Source organism: Thunnus albacares, chromosome 11 (assembly GCF_914725855.1).
Source record: "Thunnus albacares chromosome 11, fThuAlb1.1, whole genome shotgun sequence".
NCBI lineage: Eukaryota > Metazoa > Chordata > Actinopteri > Scombriformes > Scombridae > Thunnus > Thunnus albacares.
In genome coordinates this window covers 28,436,208-28,459,882 of record NC_058116.1, presented here as the reverse complement: position 1 = coordinate 28,459,882, position 23,675 = coordinate 28,436,208, and the positions used below count along the sequence as shown (strand labels likewise).

General features: G+C 38.6%; 1 protein-coding gene across 1 annotated transcript in view; it reads left to right on the top strand.

The window, feature by feature from the left end:
- Positions 1-10,882: 10,882 nt before the first annotated feature.
- The window catches only part of LOC122992637 (inactive dipeptidyl peptidase 10-like), a 205,135-nt gene continuing 192,342 nt past the window's right edge, over positions 10,883-23,675 (top strand). Inside the window, exon 1 of the mRNA XM_044366492.1 lies at positions 10,883-11,060. Within this exon, the coding sequence (XP_044222427.1) occupies positions 11,001-11,060 (60 nt within the window). The 5' untranslated portion in view covers positions 10,883-11,000. The remainder of the gene's footprint in view (positions 11,061-23,675) is intronic.

Here is a 23,675-nt window from a genome sequence, read left to right as displayed (position 1 = left end):
TGTGCTAGTTGTGAACTATTTTTTTTACTTAACCCTTCACCTCACAATCTAAGCTAGTGAGTAAATGACGTCCTCATTGGCCTTGCAAGTAACATTTGGTTAGTAAACCAGACATGGTAACATTTGCAGCTACTTTAGAGCAGATTAACACACTGTTTAATCCATTCCTTACACTTTCTTTTTGTTTTTTTTTTTTAGTTTTTGGTTTTTGGAAAGGCTCTAAAAACAGACACCACACTCCAAACTTTTTTATTGCTCTTTCTACAGCTCCACACACACTTGCTTTGGCATGTGGGGAAATCTGAAGCTTGACAGACCTGCTGTGGCTCGTTGTGGTTACTAAGTTATAATTTGTTAGCGAACAGTCAATAGGGTGCTATTGTGACAACAACTTCTGAAATGAGATTGCAGCACTCCAAAAACTCAATATCATGGCCTCAGTTTACTATTCTACTCTTATGCTGCTGTGCAAACGATGCTCTGATGAAGGCTTGTTTGCCAAAAAAAAGTCAGCATAAGAAACTATTTGGTAAACTGGGGCCTTAGTTTAGGATCTTTTGGAGTTTTTGTAGCGTCACTACTCCAGTTCATTACAAAACAGCACAAAGGGCTGAGAGAGGCAAATGCTTTATTTTTATTCATATATTTTTATATTAATTTATATAATACTTCCTGCCAGCAGAGCACCAACCATCCCTGAATTATTTATGCATTAAAATATAGTCTAGTGTAATAATAATAATATCATTAACAAAAGGTTCAAACAAAAACAATCCCAACTCAAGGTCATCTTACTTGCTTACTCCAGAACTTTCAACTGTATCACATACCCTTTATCGGTAGATAGAGTGTTCGAAATTATCATAGAGATTGATCTGTTGACATGGTAACGCCGCTGTTAAACAAATCCATGACGGTGAAAACTCAGGAAAGAAGTAGGTAAACATTAATTTGGGATTGTTTTGTGAAACTGCTGTTTCCAATGAACTACAATTCTTAACTTAACAATGAGTTTAAAATACAAGGACAGATGTGCGAATACCTTATTGTACCACCCACATCTACTTTATTTCTGAGAGCTGTGACTTCTGCTGTTTAGAAGAGTCATTGGATTTTTTTTTTAAGTTAAATGCCTGAAATGAAAAATGAAAGTATCCAACAGAGCTGAAGGGTTGAATGGTGAATTATTTGCTCATTAGTGTTACAAAAGGTCAGACCCAGGTACTTTAATTTAAAGTCTATATATGTCATTGGTTTATTATAGATGATATTAAACCATCAGGCATCAGGAATGATGGTAATATAGCATGATAACAGTAATTCATCTCATTGTGTGAATCCTGTTAATCTTGCGTGGGTGAAAGTCACTCGAACCCACTGCTGTGATTAAAAACACACACATAATACATAAGACTGACTCAAGATGTCAAACCTTATGGAATCTGGTGCATTAGCGTACAGCAGGAACGTAGAAGGACAACTGCTTGTTCTTTAATTGTGTTAACTAATTTTGATTCTTAAGGAAAATAAGAGACAGACTCCCTGGATTCTCTAAGTTTGTAAGAGTGGACCCTCGGCCTGCAGAACTGACCTTTATAACCTTCTAAGTTGGGGTTTGATCAGTGATGGTCAACAGACTCAGAAAGAGGTCTCCTCACTATCGGACTTAACTGGAATGTTTCAAAACTGTTGCCCCCTTCACGTTATAGTGGGATATATTATTATACTTTGTTATTTTGTGTTGCTATTGTAACAAATTCTGTTATGTTTTTTCTTTGGAATAAAAACAATTGATAACAAAAAGAGGTCTCCTCATAAACCATTTCGATAAATCGAATTATGACACAAACTAAAAGCATGAAATGACCCTTAAAGGCCAAATGGACTGGAGTAAAACAACTCCCACCTTATAGATGGAAGACAGACTTTCTTATCACCAAAGCCATAAACTAATCCACATTCCTGAGGACTTTGTGGCGCCCTTTGCAAATCTAAGGCAAACCTGAAATTCATTTAAATGAAATGTCTAATCATTACATAACTTATATCATTTTATTTGTCATGTAAATACAAGAACTTAGTAACATTAAGTCTCGTATTTCCACGTATAGTAATTTAATTTGAAGTAAACACGTACAGTATTTTTATTTTGAAGTAGATGCCGCTGAAGACTTCAGCGTAGTCAGACTAAACTTTGTTCGACACCCAATTTAAGTTACTGCAAACCAACCAAAAGCCTGAATCTGCAACTTAAACCCTTAGTACAACACGTTAAGCCTCGAGTCACGCACTTCGAGCCACTCTTGCTGAATCATTTTCTTCATTATTTTTTTATTTATCATTCTTAGGCCTTATTTATTTATTTATTTATTTTACTTTCTTTTAATTTATTATTTACTGTATATTATCTGTATATTAGGGATGTGCAGAAAGCCCAGTATTTGTATTTGTATCTGTATTTGTTGAGGCAGCAAAATTATTTGTATTTGTATTCGAATAAAAGTGGAAAGAGGGTTAAAAATCCTGTTTTTGTTTTTATTACGCTTTTAGCTTTTGAGTCTCCCAGATCATAGACGACTGCGCTGACTACTGAGCTAAAACTTTACTCATCGACTCATTGCAGACAGACCTCTAACAAATATTTTTTAAAATATTTGTATGAAACAAATATTCGTAAAAAAACACACTATTTGTGCTTTGCCGAGTAATGTATTTGTATTCAGGCACACCCCTACTGTATATATTATATTATATATGCTTTATCATGTATCCTCAAGACGTTAAGCTATTAATAAATGTCTTCAATTATCCTAAAAGTGTTTGGTTTGGTTTCTTTGAGCTGCAGTAAACAGAGGTCACTGTTTGGGACAAGAACTTACGATTGTGAGACTGATTCATTGATTACATTGAACAAGGGTTAGTGCTCCCTCCTGGCACTAACAAATCCTAAACATAAAGGAGGTGGTGCTCTAATGATGAGGTAATTCATTAATAAAGTATTAATACTCCTACAGGAACGTAGGTCATCTCACGGGCTGCCAAAATCAAAACATTCTTTGCTTACTGATATGTGTTTTATTATTAATTTAATTTGGCATATTTAGCTCTTCACTTGCATGTTATTTATGTTCTTTTGCCATATGTTTTCCTCATCGTCTGTACTCTTTCCTGTTTGCAAATAAATAGATGCTACGATTGAGAGTACATGCTCACTTCATGGTCTTGTTTTGCCTGTGTGAAGGCGAAGCTGCCAGCTAAATCACAAATTTAGTGTAAAGCACGTGTCAGTATCGTCACCTATCGGTCCTTTTGTCACGCTCCCGTCTACGGGATAACAACTGGCATCACACACTCCTGCCAGCAGCCGTGAAGATTTGGACAGGTAATCCAGTTTCCCTGCCGCACATTACATGCAATAGACCCAACTGAGAGCTGGTGGTAGAAGGATGAGAAGACTTAAAATCTCATTTGGAGTCTATTGCATGGGCAAGGTGAGCAAACCCCAGAAACGATGACCCATGAAATCAAGGTGCGGGCGACAGCCTCTACCAGGCCCCCCCATCCTTATTACAAGATCTTGCAAAACAGGGAGGAAAAGGTCGCAGAGGCTGCAAGACAGAGGGGAAGTGAAATTTAACATTGAAATTGTATACAAGGACATATACGCAGGGAATGCACAATCTTGACATGGTTAGGGGGTATCATCAATGCCAGTAATCGCAGTGTGAAGTTAGATGAAAGAGTTTTTCTGTAGATGTTTTCCCATTTTGTCTCTGCGTGTACAAAAAAAAAAAAAAAAAAAAAAAGCCAGGTAATCAGACATTGTTAAAAGTGCCTCAAAAAATGCAAATTGCCAGCTTTTGGTTTCATAACAAAGAGTAAATAGGGACAAGTCTTTGTGTCCCACTGAGCTGCGATGGACTCTGCGAGATGAGGAAGCCATTTCCCCTTCAAAGCAAATTGAACAGAATTGATTCCGCCCCATCCTCTGCAAGAGTGCAGCTTCAAAAGAGAATGTTTCTCCAAGGCCTCGTAACCAGTGTCATCTTACTGAAGCAAACCAAAATCCCTCATGTTGTGCGTGTGATCCAGTCCCCAATGAATGTGTAATTAATTAATTCCACTAAAAGACAATTAGTCTGTTCAATCAAATCCTTTGGGCATGTTTGAATTTGGATGAGTCCAATTTCCCCACTAAAGCTAATGATTAATCACATTGATTGCTCACTGTAGTTCATAAATAGAATTTTTTTCCATCACTGCATAGAGTTGAAGCCTTCTTATCCTTGATACCACAGTTTTTGGTCATGCATAATGATTTACACCACAAACAGCATTTTGGTTTATTAATAAGAATCATTATGTAAGCTTATTAAAGTTTAATGCTGATCACAATATACATATGTATGATTTTCACTGAAATCTGAGCACTTTAGCATTTTTTATTTACATATCAAGTGATCCATGCACTGCAGGGGAGCTCGTGTTATGACACTAACGCTGCAAACGTATCCTTGTAAAGATAAACTCTGGACTCATAGTTTAAGACATTTGATAGAAAAGAATACGCATTATCTCACCCTCAGGCTATTTAGTGTTCAGGGTTACAATATTTTCACAGCTATTCAGTGATGCTCCAGGCTAGATGTGTCCATAGCCATACAAACAGGAAATCCTTCTGGGTTTTTTTTCCCCAAACAAGGCTAAGATATTGAAAACAGGCTGAAATAATTGGAACAAAAGGCAAGTTCCAAGAAGAGCTTTTCTTTACTTGAAATGAATAAAATTCAATTGTAAAATATTGGAATAAAAGTTGGACATTGTTCTGTTAAGTAGGTTTTTCATTTAGGGTTAGAGGGTTAGGGTTATGGTTAGGGTTATGGTTAGAGGGTTAGAGGGTTAGTGTTAGAGGGTTAGGGTTATGGTTAGAGAGTTAGGGTTATGGTTAGGGTTATGGTTAGAGCGTTAGGGTTATGGTTAGGGTTAGGGTTATGGTTAGGGTTATGGTTAGAGAGTTAGGGGGTTAGGTTTAGAGGGTTAGGGTTATGGTTAGGGTTAGGGTTAGAGGGTTAGGGTTAGAGGGTTAGGGTTATGGTTAGAGAGTTAGGGTTATGGTTAGGGTTATGGTTAGGGTTAGGGTTACAGTTTTGTCACTTCTATGTGCATGCAGTGCCAATTTTAACCTTCTTGTAAAGCTTACTAGTATTGGAACCTTTGTCCATACATGCAAGGCTTTTAGGTACAGTCTGAGAAGATTAAAGGACTTGAAAGGCTAGTAGTGGTAGTAGCTTATCTGAATGGACAATAACTCTGGAAATCGTGTTTTCTACAAGTTACGTATGCCAAGGCTTTATCCATTAGCTGCAGCTCTTGCATTATTCTCCTTTATATAATGTGAAGGTCTCAGGGATTGCTCTAATGCTCAGCTCTGTCAGTGAGAAGAGAAGGCAGGCATCCATTTAGCTGGTTGAATCCAGTTTTGCCTGCAGATACTACCAATCTATTAGCCCCATCCACTACTCTCTGTGCATCGAGCACTATGCACACAATGAGGCTTTGTATCGAGGGAACTAAACCTGGAAGTCATTGAAAGAACCTATTATGGGATGCGTACATGCTCAGTCATGCGTATCACCTGTAGCGCTCTGCTTATAGCCGTCTGACGAAGGAAATATTAGTTATTGAAGAGTGATAATAATGTATCTCAATGCTTGTATGTTTGATTTTATGCGCCAACAACACTGAGGAGAGGTTTGTATTGTTGAGATGTGCACATGTACAAACACACATGTAGTAAAGTAAATTGTGAATGAAGTTTTCTGAATGTCAAGTTAACATGAACTAAGAAATAAAACTCTTTTCTTAGCTTGACTGCAGTGCGTTATTCAGGTTATCCAATGTGTTCTGAAATAAACACTAAAAATGTACCAACACCTCTGAAAAGCATGTAAACCTCGAGTTTAAACATTCAAATCACCAAAAGTGAACTGATAGGCTTTTTGACCTGGCAATGATATAATTTTTTAAAAAGGTTTTCATATGCAGATACTGTATAGAGACAAGAGAGAGCCATGCACACTCAAACACACTCAGCCTTACACACACACACACACACACACACACACACACACACTCTCTCATCACCTATTCAGCCATGACAGATTAAAGTGAACCTGAAGCTGTTGATTCTGTCACAGGATACACACTCCCTTGCATGAAATCAACCCCACACATTTATACTGAGCTCCATGCACAGTCTTCTAATTCATTTGCCAATTACACAACTGCACATGGAAGGTAATTACCAGAAAGTCTGAACATGTACAAACGACCATCTACAGTAATTTACACCTGTCTATACCTGTTAAGTTCTTTTAGCTGCATAAAATCAGCTGACCATAATTAGCATAGTGTTCCCCCCCTTCTAGTATTAGCAGGAAAAAATAATCAACCCTTTAGTTTATCTCAAAGCTCAAAGGCTTAAATATACTTGAATATGCTTCTATGCTGCATTAATACACTAATGAGTGAGACGACAGCATACAGAAAATGAATACAAATGAATTGCATTATCTTGCATAGTGTTAGGCCTCTTCTCTTTTTTACATACATGCAGCCTCAGACACCTGTAAAGCAAAAAAAGTAAGTCAAGATGCAACGGATAGGTTCGGTGAACAACATCCCTCTAATGAACCTCCAAGATAACAACGAATGATGGGAAACAGATGCGCTACAATTGTTCAATTAACCCCTAGTCCTTTGATAAAGAGTGTCCCGGAATATCTAAATATGCTCAGCCATAGCTATCTGCAAAGCAGGACCCAGGGAGACATGCAGAGAACAAAAACCAGACAAAAGAGGAAAACAAAACAAAAAAAAAAAAGGATGAAAGACAGTTTTTTTTTTTTCCTTCCTTAGACAAAGAAGTAAAGCTGAAACGCCATGACACCAGAGGGCTGCGCAAGTGTAATTTATCAGCTTCTGAAGGCCACTGCAGACACATTTACTCACTGTGTCATGAAGAAACATATTTCTGCCGTGCCTGTGGAATCACCTCATATCAGTGCTTTTTCCCCCTGTAACTGAAAGCTTCCCTCAGCAGTGTAATAAGATTGTGTCCCTGTACGCCATACCATCCGTGATTAGGGCATTTTTCAATGTTGAATTCCATTATTGATGCACATATTGTCAAGAATAGTGAATTGGATGTGGTGGAATTGGGTAGACTTCTATCTGACTGTACTGTTTTGAAAGTGTACCGTTCGAATAGCTTTTATGAAGGAGGCATGAAATCCGTTTTATTTCTCTTTCACAAATGTACAGACTAAAGTTCTGAGATATCATCAAGCCGAACGGCTTTGATGACTGAACATTGGAGCTCTAGCCGTGAGTACAGCAATCAAAGCTTAAAGATCCCCTCAAGACATGTATTGAGACATATAAAAATACCTGCTGTCTGTTTTTCCACAATGTTTACCCCAATACGATCCTTAAAAATCACATGTACTTCTTCTCACTCACTTGAAAAATCCAGCATTTGGGAATATTGTTTCATTTCTCAGTGTATGTGCACTGGCTGCTTCATGTTCCCTGATTACACTTGTGTTAGTTGTATACTGGACCATGATTGGCTCCAAACTAGTTCAGTGCCCCAAATCACACTCGAAGCTACACACCTTGAACTTAGATTTAAGGTGAGCACAGAGAAACTTTCTCCCCTCGGCAGATAAATGTGAAAACAAACTCTCCACATACATCATTCTGCACATTTAGGCTCATATATCCAACTGAAGAAAAACACATTTTTTGAGTGGAGGAGTATTAAAATTGCCAATTTTTCCCCTTTTGTGGTCTTTTAGCGCAAGCAGATAGAGTTATGAGACATGACATGATACAAAAGTCACACTGACACATTAATAGTGTGCGACTGTAGTGGTTCAAATCAACTGATTACGACTGCTATAGTAAGAAGCATGATGAGGAAAGGATGTTGCTCATGTTGCTGGTGTGTTCATAATTATTGGGACTGTTGGTCAACATCTATCATGTCAGACCAAACTGTGCTTGTCATGAACATGAATTGAGCAAATTGTCAAGATAATGTTCATTTAATTCCATTATCTTGCAACACAACATGAAGAAGTGTGCAAAGCTAAGCTAAATTACAAAAAATAACTAAAAATGCATCCAGGCTTGTAATTACTGTCCATTCTAAAGCATGTCTATAAGTTTCTAGCCTGCCTAAGTGCCTCATTATTCATTGAGTGTGTACCCATCTTAAATTTCACAAATGTAAACAGCTTTGCAGATAGACCATGGATTGCTGTTTGGAAGTGTGACAGAAACACTCCAAATCTGCACCAAAGCAAAGAAGATCCACATTCATCTTGTTTTTTTTTTCCATTTTTTTTGCTTTGAGTCAACAGTTCAAATATACTGTATTGTAGATGTTATAAGTAATTCAGCAGATAAACAGACCAATAGATATTAGTAGATTATTGGAGTAGCTGTCTCCTAGGACTCCAGACTCTCTGGGAGTCAGAGAGTCGTGGGTTCACTGTGTATCAATTAGTTTTTGGTATCTTGCACCATTAAAGCTCAGTCAAGCTCAAAAAAATAAGAGCCTTCAGGCAGCTTCTGAATTTTTTCCTGAGTTTCTGTGTTGTTGAAGGACACTATGTCAGATGTAGTTTAATACCTTTATTATTTCAGTTAATATTATGCTTAAATGGTGAGATTGTTTACTTAAGTAAAAGTTGCAACCATATAAAAAAACTTCATTACAAGTAAAAGTCTTGCATTCAAAATCTTACTCAAGTAAACAAAATTTGCTTAAAGTATCAAAAGTAAACATTCTCATTATGAAAAATGGCCCCATTCAGTGTTATATTCATATATAGCAGGCATGCATGCCCCTTTTTTTATGTTTTAATGTCTTACAACATTGAATCAAAGGGGACTTACCAGTAATCATCAACAGAAAAAGATCCTTTAATGTCCAAGTGACAAACAAATCTTTACAATGTGATCTAAATTACAGATATATATATAAAAAAAGAAATACCTCGTCTTTTAAAAAATAAAGTCTAGGTATGAAAACTAACTAGTAACCATAGCTTTGAAATAAATGTAGTAAAAAGTGCAATATTTGCCTCTGAAATGTAATGGAGTAGAAGTATAAACTAGCATAGAATTGAAATACTCAAGTAAAGTACAAGTACTCAAGTACAGTACTTGAGTAAATGTACTTAGTGACATTCCACCACTGATTTAGACACTAAATAATTGACACGCAGCATGCTTGGGTAGTATTCCAGCATAGGACAGCTGGCTGGTTTATGTGGCTCTAGACAATAAAGCTGCTACTGTATGTGTAGCCAGGTCTGCACTGTAGGTGGACTTAAAGCCATCTGATGCAAATTTATGTTAGCACATAGTTGCCTATTCACATATCAGGCAGACATGGAGCATTACTAGAATTTATTTGAATTCATGTTTCTGGTGATATTTGACAAAACTAAATCCAATATTCACTCTTCTTCTAGCTCTGTTTATGGTCTCCATCAACTGGCTAAAACTGGCAAAAACCACTTGGTTAGGGTTAGGAAATGATCATCAAATCATCTTATCACCTTATCTTATATTGACGTCATCTGAACTGAGTCACTTCCCTGGGTCATAGTTACTATGGCTACTAGATGGCGTCTGTAACTCAAAGGTAACCATCTTACCAAGTGATGATAATGCTCCTTCTAACCTATATCTTTGAGACTGTTAACGCTCATTCGATCGAGTGATAACGTTCGAAGCGGGTGGGTGGATTCCATGGAAGAGGACCTGCACCCTGTGTAAATATAAAGGGCTCATTCTAAGGTAACAAAAACACAACGATTGTTATTTTCAGGTTATTTATACACTGATTAAAACGCACTTATGAATATTATATTCCATCCCTGCCAATAGATTCCCCTAAATCTTACACATTGGTCCTTTAAAGGTTAAAAGGGGTCTATTTAGGCCCATAACTTTATTGATATTTGCTCCTATCATTACTTTAAGGATCTCAATTCCTCATAAGACTGTGGTTTTTTTTTGTGTTGTTGCTTTTTATGCCCATATGGCCTCATTAACTTTGATCTTATTTATTATTGTATTGATTAACAATTCCATATGCATCTTTAAAGCTCAGCCTTTGAATGTTTTTAGCTTTGTGATTAACATTATTTGTCTGTCTTTCCTATCAACTTTGTGTGTGTGTGTGTGTGTGTGTGTGTGTGTGTGTGTGTGTGTGTGTGTGTGTGTGTGTGTGTGCGTGTGTTGATCTGTGTAATGAGCTGCTACATACAATTGGCCTTAAGGGGATAAATAATGTGTTTTGTATTGAACTGATGCTTCCTTGCAAGTTAATATAGCCCTGCATTAACATGATAGGGTGTTTTATTTGTGTGTGTGTTTTCAGAGGAGTCTGGATCTATAATTTTTTTTTTTCTGCAGAAGCAGCTCATTTGATTTCTTGTGAAAACGCGCACAGTATGCATGTTTCTGTATTTTATATACAGTACATCTGCATATTTGACTTGTCTGCTTCATGGTCTGTTGCGCAAAAATGTACAAATATGTAGGAAACTGTGTTGTAAAACAATAAATGGCAGTGTAACTCTGTCAGTGCTCCTTATGAGCAGGAATGAATGTTTGGGGAATTTTCTGTGCAGATGCTACCATACAAACGCTTTTACTCTCCTCTGGCCACCCCGTTCAGAGAAGCCTGTGGTCGCTCCTGGTTATCCATCATCAGCGGTCATTTGTACCGCGCTGCGCTGCGAGAGGCACATACTGTAGCTGTCAGATGCGGTTGCGCGCTTCAGCGGCACAACCGAACAAAAGACCGAAAACACTGATCATCCCGGGCAGAGTTGTAAGAGGGAGCTCGCTTCGCTTCTCTCCTCGGCTGTTGTTGCGTCTCACTTGGATAGGAGGACTGTTTGTGTCGGCGTCCCAAGATGAACCAAACCGCCACCGTATCTCATCAAGTTAAATGCCAGTCTACAAAGGCCATCAAGGTAAGCTGTATGAATGATTAACTTATTCATGTTTTTTTTTAATCTAACTCTTAATAAACACCAGCTCTATGAAAGCTGAAAACTTCATTGCGGGTTTGGTGAATGGTATGCGCATTGACGCACAGCACTTTGGAGAGGGGTTTTTTGTGAATATGCATGTCAGCATCCCGAGCATACCTCCATTAAGTTACGTCCTCTATTTGACAGTTTCATTTTCATATGAGAGTAATACATGAACTCATCTGAATACTTTCCTATGAATGAGAGGAGATCACAATTCTTGGCGTCCAGTGTAAACGTGTTGGATGAGGAGAGACACACACTGGCGCAGTGGCGAGATTTCATTCATATCACGTCGTCTTCCTTATTATTATTATTATACTGTCAGTATTGGCTGAGAAGAAACTGTGCTCTCTTCAAACACAGCACTAGTTTCTATGTGCACACTTGCACACGGTTATGGCGAGACAAATCGCCCGAAACATTAGTGCCTTGAATTAGTCATTGATGGTGCATCAGTTGCTTAACTTTGTCGTGCATGCTCTCGGTGGATCATCCTGATTTTCGACCTGTTGTTAAGATTAAAAAAAAATCATATTAAAGTGGCTGCGAGGAGGCAGCAGGAAGTGTGTTTGTTTAAAGTGACGTGAAAATATATAGTGAGAGGGACAGGTAGCGCAATTAACACCGTCGTTTTTCTGCTCCAGTCACGATCGAGAAACGTCTGTGCACGGCAGCATCCGCATTGTCTTCGTATTGTGCACCTAAACCTGGACTGAAGGAGCGTGAAATATGTGTTGGTGTGTGCGCGGTTCCTTTCATGCAGTGTGTGTGTTGGTGTGTTGGTGTGTTGGTGTGTGTGTGTGTGTGTGTTGTGACTCAACAGCGGTATTGATTTTGCCGCGGGTTCTGCATCACTTTTCAACCCTGAAGTCCCACCAGAAGAAATTTAGCCTGGGGGCAAATTTTATCGATCCCCCCCCCCCCCCCCCCCCCCCGCCGCCATACCAGAGCAGTGCAATTTTGGAATACAAGGCTGAATGTTAGAATTAGAGGAGTTGAACTTGGGATGAAATATGGGTGAAAATATTAGAATTGGTTAATAGGCTGTGTGATGCCTTTTTTCTCCTGGTATTTCACCATTTTTTGGCAATATGAATCTGTAATTATTGTTGGTGGATATGATGGGTTTTCAGTTGTAGATGCTGAGCTGTGAGACATCATCAGCAGCCATCAGTTACTGTCTTAATGTCTTCTCCTGATGATTCTGGGTCCTTCTCTGTGGCCCCTTTTGTTAAAACCATCTCTTCATTTGTCTTTGTAGTGCTGATGTAGCTCAATGCATGAAGGCGTTAGAGGCAGATTTTCACCAGAGTCACCATAAAACCACTAAAATCTGATGCTTTGCTGTGTTTAAAACATACATGTTTTTGATGCTTAATGTTTTGCGAGCAGGGCATTGTGGGATGCACCCTGCTGGATGCTTTATGACTCAAAAATTTTCATACAGTACTTGTTCTATTTAAAAAAAAAAAAAAAAATCCTCCCTCTCCTGTGCAAGATGAAGTAAGCAAATTAGATGCTTTTTAATTGTCTATGTTTATTTTCTCCCTTTATTCCTTCAGACAATCTAATGCAGCTTAGATTGCATAACAATGCAAATGTATGATGTAACCTATTCCCAAATGCACTCTTCAGGTCTTTATTACTGGCAACCCATATATCTATGTTTTGAATTTAAAGGGTAACTCTGGATAAAACTGTTTTTATTTTAGCTGGGGTCTTGTTTTTGTAGCTTTTGGCATCATTTCTGTCTGTTTTGAGTTTTGAGATTTGGGAACAACAAGTTCAGATGAGGCAACATCCACAATCGATATCAGGCAGGTTGTAAACGAGTCAACACTTCAGCCGGATAATCTAAAGCACTTTATTTGGAGGTAAAACTGAAAGCGTCCACATTAATTACGTTGCATTCATGTCATATCGAGGTTATCGTAATAACGAGATTCACGCCCATTTCCAAGTCGTAACTACAACTGGGAAACGTAGATGGTGATGTATCCGACTCTGTGCTTCATAATACAGAAGTACTAGAAAATGCAACAAATAGAGACACTTCAGCCAAAGTCCGTCAGTCATGGTGATGAAACCCAAATTTATAGTGTTTTGTTGTCAGTGCTCAGTATCTTTAACCATCACTCCACCAACGCTGTAATCATACGACTGTCTTGAGTTTGATGGCGCTCTCAAGTCATAAACATGAGAATCTTTTCCATCTTTGATAAAAAATTACACCTGCACACTTACTCCAAGCCACAAAATTTAATCAGATAGGATAACGGTTCAATCAAGATTTTCATCAGGTCAAAATTTTGTAAAAATTGATAACATACCCATTTTTATACATCCATGCACAGCAATATGCTGACAAGCTCTATTCTGACAGGTGCGGTTAACCATTCAACCTGCCCGAGGTGATAAACATCCCAAAGCGTTTAACTATTCTCTTTGTACATCACAAAGAGCAGGAATATAAAGGCCATACCTCATAAAACAATACATCAAAACTATCACAAATATCAAAACATATATCTTGTATATTAAACATTATGTCAGATTCATCATCACATATGTATCAAAATCAACATCACATCAAAAATATACCGAAGGGGAACTTTCAATTCTTGTACAAAAAAGGGTTTTAACACCATTTAATAAAATATTAACTAGATCAACTAACAGTAAGAAAATCAACACATATTTACAAATTGAACATTTACAAACACGTGTATCAGGATCATATTTCATTGATGCTGTTTTTTATTAGCTTTACACGTACTTGATGTGCGTATAATTACTCTGATTCAATCAATCCCATATAACTAGCCTTCATTGAACATTTTGCACGCAGCAAGTATAATGAACCAGGAAGTCAATCTGTAAACTCTGATGGATGTTTGGTTAATAATTCTGTTTGCCTTTGTTTTCTATTCTGAATAAGTTTAGCTAACCTGTGGTTTGATTTATTTTTAGCCTTGTCCCTGCATTCTCTGATCCCAGAAATGAACTTGTTGAGTACGCTGATAGAAACGATGGTCAACCCAATAAGACCCAAGTGGTAATAAAGTGTCATTATCCCTTGAACAAGAGTAAAATAACCACAGTAAAACAGTTATTAGACCTAAATGTGAGCAAGAGTGATGGTCGAAAAGTCACTGAAGGTCAATTGATTTCCTCTTTGTAAGAGCTTAGAGAAATGATGCTTGCATATGCATGGCCACCAACCATATTGACTGGATAAGTTGGCCTAGGCTGAGTTTTTTATTCTCATTTTATTTTTTTTTACTGTCTGACTGTTTCAACTCTATTCAAAACCCAATTAGTAAAGCTGTATAGCTCATGAGTCACTACTCAAAGACATATCAGTAAAGGAGACTCAAGTGCTCAAACATACAATACCTTTACTTGATCTAGTTAGATCCTTCTACCTGCACCAGAACATTTATGGAACCAGACTTGCACAGTCAGTCGTGCTGGAGCAGCCCCATCACATCAATTTGATTTGACGTATCTACAAACTGTCACAGTGGCAAAGACGGCCACTTGGGAGTTGCTGCTTTAAACCAATGAGGATCAATGAAGGTAATTAGAAAAGGCAGCTGATTGGCTCCGGTAGTCATTTACAGCACGTTGGAAAAAAGAAAAACAGACAAGACCAGAACTCTGAACACATGAAAAAAGGTTGTATCTTACACATATTGTATATAGCTCTGGTGAAATGAAAAGAATTACACAAGTGAAAGAGCTTGTGTTATTTTCTGTTGGTTGCAGCCCACTACACCTTGACGTGCTGACACATATAGGCGAGTGGATTAATAAAAGAACAAAGTACTGTGTATACCGTATAGCTGTAAACATTTTTAAGAATCCATTTCAAGTTTATGAACACTGAGCAAATGTAAAGACCACAATATTCTGCAGGAAGAGACTCGCTGAGCCGAATTTGTTTTAGTGAATCTGTTTCTTGTCTTGTAGTGACAATAAACAGAGTCTGAATTACATTACAGTTCTCGCAAATGCCTTGAGAATATTCCTCCTCATATTCTGTTCCTAGAGGGTTGCCATGCGCTGATACATTTGAAAAACAACGATGCCCTGATGGGTTGCGGGAGTGCCTCACTGTTTGAAAAAGACATTTTCTGAATCTCTGTGTGCAGCATTTTTCTCTGTCTTTTTTTTTTTTTACACGACCTGGAGCCGGGGGTTTGCTCGCTGCATTTGAAATCGGCGTTGTATATAACAACCCCAAAATTATAACAGCAGTGAGCAATAGTTTTGGAGTGTCTGACACCCTGAGACATCTGCTGCAACTGGGCATGATGCACTTTGCCTCCAGCTTCACAGTGAACCTGTCTACAGTGAAACAAGCAGGGATCACAGTCAGGATTAAGAACTCAAAAAACTCTGTGTTGCACGAAAAAAAACGTTAATCTCTTCGTGTCTGACCCCCGTCGCCTGGTGCTGAGGTCTTAACGGATCTCTGTTATCCTCTTAAATGCCCCTTCTCCATATCATAGCTGTGTCCTTATGCTACAAGCCAAGATAAGAAATCAAATTAGGACGAGGCAGCAGATTTTTCTTTTTTTTTTTGGTGGGTCTTAACTCCTGAGGTCTCGCTGAGCTTAACAAGACCGGATACAGCCTGAGGCTTGTGTCATCAGCGGTCTTTGGAAGTGTCGGGTCCACCCACATGCAGATTGCCAGCTATAAACTGGGATTGTCAGTGAACCAGGGAGCCGTGTCAGCGCTCCTCTCGTAGCGCGTAGATCAGTGACACAGCGATGGGAGCACAAGGTCGCATCTCCGACTGAAGAGGCGTAATGTTTCTCAAGCTGTGTGCTGTAATATTGTGAATTTACGCTGACTTCACACAGCAGAGATCTCAACAGGAAGTTTGGGTAAGAGTGACAGTTAGTGCAAAGGAATGAGCCTCCTGTTTGTGAACCACCAATTTTAAAAAGGACCCTGTTTCATGATGACAAGATAAAGTACATCTGAGTGCAAGCGCGGCTCTGTCCAACACCCACTACCTTCAATCCATTTATAGTCATGTCTCTTTTAAGGTTCTTGAGTGACAAAAAGCCTGGAACTGAAAATTAAAGTGACACAAGGTCTTTAAGCAGTGAGCACAAGAGAAGTTCTGCTCGATAAAATCCCCAACTCAGAAAAAAAAAAATCCTTCCTCAGTACAGTTTCTGCTACGGAGGCATAAAACTCTGCAGAGGTTCACGACTAAAAACTCAGTATGCACAAAGAATATGCACAAATTTATAAAAAGCTGTAGATGAAACCAAATGTGCACCCTTGCAGAGTGATGACAGGTCTTGGATTTTAGGGCCAATACTAAATATTGATATTTGAGAGTTTAAGATATCCAATATATTGGCTGATATTCATTTACATACATAAACACATCACATAGATTAAAAAAAATGTGATTTTTGTTGAATATATGTACATTTTACAGTTGCAAAAAGGTTGTCAGTGCGACACTGTTTCTAAATGGCCTCAGGCATATCTTTAAATGTTTAAATTTACTGCAGTTTCTTCTTACATGCAGGGGAATAAGTATATCAGGCTTTGGATAAAAACACAATACATGTAAGTAGAATCGATTCATTGTTGGTTTGTCTCTGCACATGAGATTTGTTGATAATAAGAACAATATATAGAAAATCACCAGCCTTATCCCACATCTAAATGAAGAAAAATGAAATTGAGCACACAAATCAATAATATTACAAGTTGCTACGTAAGACTGCAAAAAAAACCCCCTAAAAAATCATACACAATCTGTTAAACTAGCCATCAACCTATTTGAAAAAACAAGTAATTGTGTTATTACTAGACACTACATTACATCTCTCATCTTATTTATCATTTCTTCTTCACCACATGACACTCAGATCGCTCCAGAGAGCATCACGGTCTAAAATACGCGTGATGTGTTTATTCTTACTGCACATTCTTGTTTTATAAATACCAGTTTATGTAAGGATTATGGTGTATGAATGCTTTTTTTTTTCTTGCCCAATTACTGAAAATAGCTTCATGTCTTGGCATTTTGAGAACATTTTTAAGAGCTAATTGCATCCTGGTTTACCTTTTTTTTCTTATTATTGATTGCTTATCTCAGAAATCATTGATTAGAAAGCTTCAGGATTTACCCAGCATTACATCGGCCAAGTGGAGGAAAAGATGCGCTGGATGTTTTGTCATGTGGCCCATGAAAACTGCCTGTTCTCAAAATAGAGCGGTTTTGTCACTGGGGATATATTCAGAGAGTTTAAACACTGGTGTGCTTTGATCCAGCTCAAACAGCGCCTTATTTCAGATAAAGTGCTTTGACAAGTTCTTATGTTACAGTTGAAGTGAGAGCAGATTTTACAGATAAGTAATGAGGACAACATGAAGGGAGGCTGAGCTGCAATCAAACTATGTCCTCAGTCAAAAAAAAAAAACAAAAAAAAAAAAACAAGTCTTAGATTGAATCTCCTCCTGTCAGACTGCCCCTGAAGCATCAATGAGCTGATTAAATTGTTAAATGTGAAACTTGTCCATCTCTTAAAAAAAAAAAAAAAAAAAAAAGTGTGTGGCTTCAATATGAAAAGCCAAAATCCTAACATGTATTCAAGTGACGCTGGTTAGATTGCTGTTAGTTGCTCTGTATTGCGTGATGTGTTTGTGTCATAAAAAGAGAGACAGAGAATATCAAAATGATGAATACATTTCCACAAAGACATACAGAGACAGAATCCCTTCGCTGGATAAACAAAATATTGAATTTCAAACTGTTTCACTCGCATTTATATTTCACATCGTATGTACACAACGGCTCGCTCGGATCCGCTTTTTTCCCCCCCTCTGAGGTTTTCCTATCGCTGGCAGGAAAACCGGCATTGTTTGCAATCTTTCTGCCAGCGAACGGCACCGATAGCGCTCGTTCCTCTGTAACTCAACACCCTGGATGCTCAACAACCCAGCCAGCAGGTTATTGAACCTGCGAGGCGTCCCCCCCCCCCCCCTCCGTTCAGAAGATCTATCACATAAACAGTCTTTAAAAACTGCTCGGGACTGGCTTGCCCCCGGAGTGATAGATTGCTTGAATCAGTCTCATAAGAATGATTGCATTGGCTCTTGAGTCGGTGAGTCTATAAATTACAGAGCTATGCCAGCTGATCTCAATATATCCTCCCCTACAAGTACATCTCTCATTCCCAGGCCTCACTAAGGAATATGTGATAGATGTGTCGCTAATTTGTTTTGTGGTTGAGACATATCTGCCACTCATTTGCATAAGAGCGCTTTTTTTTTTTCCTCGAGAGGGCTTATTTGTCCCTGCGAAGAAGAAGAAGATGTAACACGATACAACTTGTCATTTGCCAAGCCATGCGCGTTATACTTGCACACATGGGTCACATAATAACTTCTCACTTTATGATCTGAAATGAGAACATAATAGAGGACGGCGTTAGTGAGAAAAAAGCAACGAGTCGTGTCTGAAGTTGTACACTTCTGACCAAAAAACTTTTCTTGGAGGTCGTAATTTCCTAAAAAGAGAGCTTAATAAACTTGATGATTAATTGCTCTGAAAAGGAAATGTTGAAAGATTGATGAGTTCAGTCACATGCAGAGTTTGTTTTTTTTATTATTTTATTCCACTGATGTGTGCTGGTGTCTGCAAATGATGAAGATGCCATTTAGATGTCATTTAGCAAGTCATTAAAAGTTTAAGTGTTACTGTTTTTTTTTTTCTTCTCCATATAGAATAGTGAACTCTTCACCGCCGCTCCATGACTTTGTAATAAGTTTTATTTGTTCTTTCGTCTGATGTGCGGCGGGGTCTGTGAAAGTCTCGTCAGTGAGATTATTTCAGGCCCAAATGGGCTTCGGCGCCCGCTGTGCAGTGACATTAATAGATATGAATCTATTACGAAAACGGTGGGAGGATGGACTCAATCCTGAGGTGCAGTATGACTAAAGTTTCTGTGGACTTTTGGTAATATGATATGTTTCAAAGTCCTGACTGTGCTACAAATTATAAAAAAAAAATCTATTTTAGGTTAATATCATCTGAAAGATTAAAGAAAATATGTTGTTCTGGGAGCATTTTAGTAGAGATAACATGAGGGGAGAGATAACATGAGGGTGTCCTACAACAGTTCACTAAACAGGATGCAGTTTGTTTTTTATAGTTTCATTAAATTTACTAATCCCGTCAGATCTAAAGAAGAGCCCATATGGAGTTAACATCTTGTTATATGCTTTATAAAATCCTCTCCATAAGGTGGTTTGTAAGTGTTTATATCCCAGAGGTGTTTATTTTTGTTGTTGTTTGCTTTGTTATGGTCTTGTTTGGTGTTCTGTGGAGTTTCCATATGGACGTGCCGTATGTCTTTGTTTGTTCTGATTGCAGGAGAAATGCTCAGATATACGATTTTGACTTGATGCCATTTTTTTTTAGTGGCCATTAACAGAAAACAAGGGGTCTCATGTGCATCCCCTGATTTAAATATACTTAACATGTGTCAGTGGTGGTTTAAAAATAAGGCCTGCAAACTGGAGTTTTATCAGGCAGTTACACTGCATATAGACGCATCAACTGGATACTTGTGTACATGTTTCAAACACTGGACACTGACATGCACATGGAGAATATCTAAATTCTGTTTGGGAATATTAGTTATTTAAACAAGTGAGATTTAGACAATGCTGCTCTAGCACCAACTATTTGTAAATTGTGCAGGATTGCTCAGCAGTAATATGTGTATGTCATCTAAATTTGGTTGTACAACGTGTTCAAGAATTCTTGAACAACGTGTTCAAGAATGATGGCAATTTATGTCTCGAAGGCCAACTTCAAGAGTTTGGCAACAGTTAAAGGGCAACTGTGTAGCATAGCTAAAAACAAATCACTAAACTGGACGTTCATTCAAATATGTTACAGTAAACAAAACAGCAGAGAATCACATAAAGTCTGTGTATGTGGGAATAAGTGTGGGTCTGTATAGATAGATACACATTGAACCAAGAAATCAGGAATGACAGAATGATCTTTCTATGACTCAGAGGTAAAAATGTCTTTTATAAATGGTCCTACGGTGGCAATATCTGCCACGAAAAGGAAGCTATTCTTCCTCCACAAACTCTCAACCAAAGTTCATTGAAATCTGTGATGTAGTTTGTGAGATATGCTGTTAACTATCAGACAAACTGGACGGAAAAACATAACCTATAAGTGGTGGTAAAAAGGTGAGGAGGGCAAAGTGGATACAGTCAGTTGATAAAAGACTTCTTGTCAGCTCCGTGGTCATTTTCCGTTCACCATCGTTGATGTGAGAGCTTATAGAGCTGCTGTCTTTTGGAGGGAAAATAACAACCAGACTGGAATGACTGGAACAGCTGGCAGACTGAATTGGAGGAGAACTTGTTGAAGTGAGGTCATGCCTCGGTGAAACCTCACGCAGAGAGAAGAGGAAGCGCAATCTGCAGCCTCAGTTCTGGATATTTGATGTTTTAGAGACATTTGTTTACCACTGCCACCAAATCACTAGCACTCCAGTGCTCTTGCCATTTCTAATTAAGACTATTATTGCCACCCTTGTCTTAATTTGATCATTTAAAAACAAAAGAAACGTGGTTATTTTGTCTGTTTTCATGTCTTCTCCCTTTCACCTTCTCTGTTGGTTAAGTGGTCAATACTAACAGATATTGATGACACACAGACACACACACACTGCTTCTCTTATTATTCCAGGATAAATGTTAATGAACAGTCAAATGCCATCTTGTTCTCTAGGGGAATGGCCTTGGTTGTTAAAGAGTTTTGTTTTTTTTTTGTTTTAGTCTTTTGGCGACTTCATTTAGAGGCAGAGAAAGAAAATAACCTGCATAATTATGAGCACATTGGTATTCCAGCCTCGTCTCTTAAACAGAGATCTCACAACACTGCCGTAAAGACGACCCGTCATTACACTGGCTTTACTTTTTTATACAACGTCAGCATCTAATGTGATGTATATCATACATGTAGGGCGGTGACATTGCTTTCTAAACAATAAAGGCAGGTGAACTGAGTGTTGAGGTGCTCCCGGACCTCTCTGTCTCCCCAATTCACAGACATTTTCAACAGTAGCGTTAGCGTCTTGGTTGCCGTAGGTTAGCTGCTAACTGTTTCTTCAGAAAGGTTTATATCCCCTGGTGGCGGGTTGCACACATAACACTTCATCAAAACGTCTCACCCCTGTCCTGCCATGCCGCCGGCTCTCGCTTTTACACAGACGTCAATTTGGCTTTGTGACTTCCTTCGCTGCTGGCTTAATGGTGGAACAACAATGGTCCCCAATGGTCCCACATTCCTACCTTGAACAGGCTGTATAACTGGGGCTACTGTTTCTGTTACAAAAGCACTGAGCCCCCCTGATGAGTGAGAACAAAATTTGAATGTTTTTATTCAAAAACAACATCAGCAGACAAGTGTGTTTGGGATGATCTACAATACTGCGGTTTCTTCTTCTGTATATGATGCCAAAATGTATCACATGTACAGAGGAAAGCAGTGAGTATGAGTTAATGAACACGTGTAGGTTCAGCCTGGTCTCCCCAAATGGTGTATAAATAACACGCCAATTTCATAAGTCATTTTGCGCTATTTAGGTCGTCAATTCAGCCGCCAAAAGCGACCTATAATTATGTGTGAGTGACAGGAGAAGTGACACATTTCAGATGACATCAACATTGTGTTGACTTGATTTGCTTTTATAAAAAGGTGATTTTGGCTTATTATTAGGAGGAAGGGGAGGAGGCGGGTTGGGTGGATGACTAGATTATTACCATCATGTCAGGAATTTTACTGATCATTTTAACCCAAACCATGATCTTTCCCTAACCGAGTGGTTTTTGTGCCTAGACCTAACCAACAGTGTTAAATGACATGAAAAGCCTAAAATGTGGTGTTAAATGACACATGGAAAGCTTAAAATGTGTAGACATGACACATTAAATATCCCTAAAGTGGCATGCTATTTATACGCCATCCCATGAGATCACATTGGTAGGTTGTATTCCAGGTTTAGACCGGGGCAGAGGGGTCCAACTGTTGTCCTCGTGCTGAATATCATCATTAAAAACAAAACATACTCATCATTTCTACCAACTAACACTGTTGGCAGAGCTGTTTTTGTTCTGCGTGATTTCTGGCAGCAGGGATCATATTAATTAATTATTAATAAGCTTTTTTTTTTGCTAACACATTTGACACAACAACTTAACAAGGTGATATTGATTAATTATTAATAAGTATTTTTTTTTGGTAACACATCTGCCACAACAACTTAACAAGGTGATATTATGTCAATGTTTGGTTACAGCTTGTTCTGCTTCCTCCAAGTGGATAAAAAAGCAATTGTTTCTGCTTTTCTATTTGAGTTTGAGTGCTTTAAAAAGGCTCTTTATGTTGTACACCTCTCCTCTCCAACTTCTTTTAGGGAACATGATCCTTTGGGAATAGCAGCAGTAGTATCATGTATCATGATAAGGTTACCACAGTGTCAAAGTAAACAATGTCTCCGACTCTCTCCAGCTTTCACATATCTGTGTAGGAAGTGTTAGAGGCCAGGTTATAGCTAGAATACAAAAGTCAAGCAGGAAACCATTTACTTCACAGCTTGCCAGCAGCCTGTCCAGCAGTTCCCTGTTCACAAGACTCCACCAAGTTTTTAAGTTTAAAGCAAAGGGGGGGCGGTTGCACTGTTATGTGAAGCAGAGCAGGTGGATCCAAATGCAGGAGACTGCAGGCAGAGCAAGGCTGAAGAATAACTTCTTTATTTTAAGATTGTGCAGGTAAAAACAAAGCTGGCAGATCAGAGCAAAACAAAATACAGAGCAAACAGCAGGACAAAACTGAACAAAGGATCCAACGAAACCGAACTGAAAACCAGGACTTAAATATCAACTAAACTAATGAAACAACAAGGAACAGGTGGCAACACACAAAGGCAGGCTGGGAGCTGATTGGCCGGGGAAGACACAGGGAGCGGGGCTAACGAGACTGATGCAGGGCAGGTGTGGAGCACAATAACACAGGAGGGAAACACAGAGCAAATAGAAAACCAAAAAACCCAAGAAGACACAATATAACCATGCACAAACCATCAATATGTGCGCATGTAACATCAAGCACACACATATATTGCTGTTGACAAAAACATGAATAAATCAAGTCTGTAAAGCGTAGCGGTTTGCATATTATGGCTGCATGTAACAACAACTGCAGCTCTGAATAATATAACTAGTGTTTCAGTTCACTTCAATCCAACGAGAGTCAATGTAGAAAGCAGCAGTATCTCAAGTAGTCCTTAAATATAATCTGCAGCCTCTCTTATCTGTCCTTCTTCCCACTCAGTCCAGCCTTAATCAGGCAGAAAAGTCTGAGGGCATCCGGTGGACTGGTGCAGGGACATAAAGCCAGACTGGGACAGAGCTATAACATGCGCTGTGAATACATAATCCAAGCACAGTGAAGGTAGACAATCCTCCAATCGACTACTGTTCTGA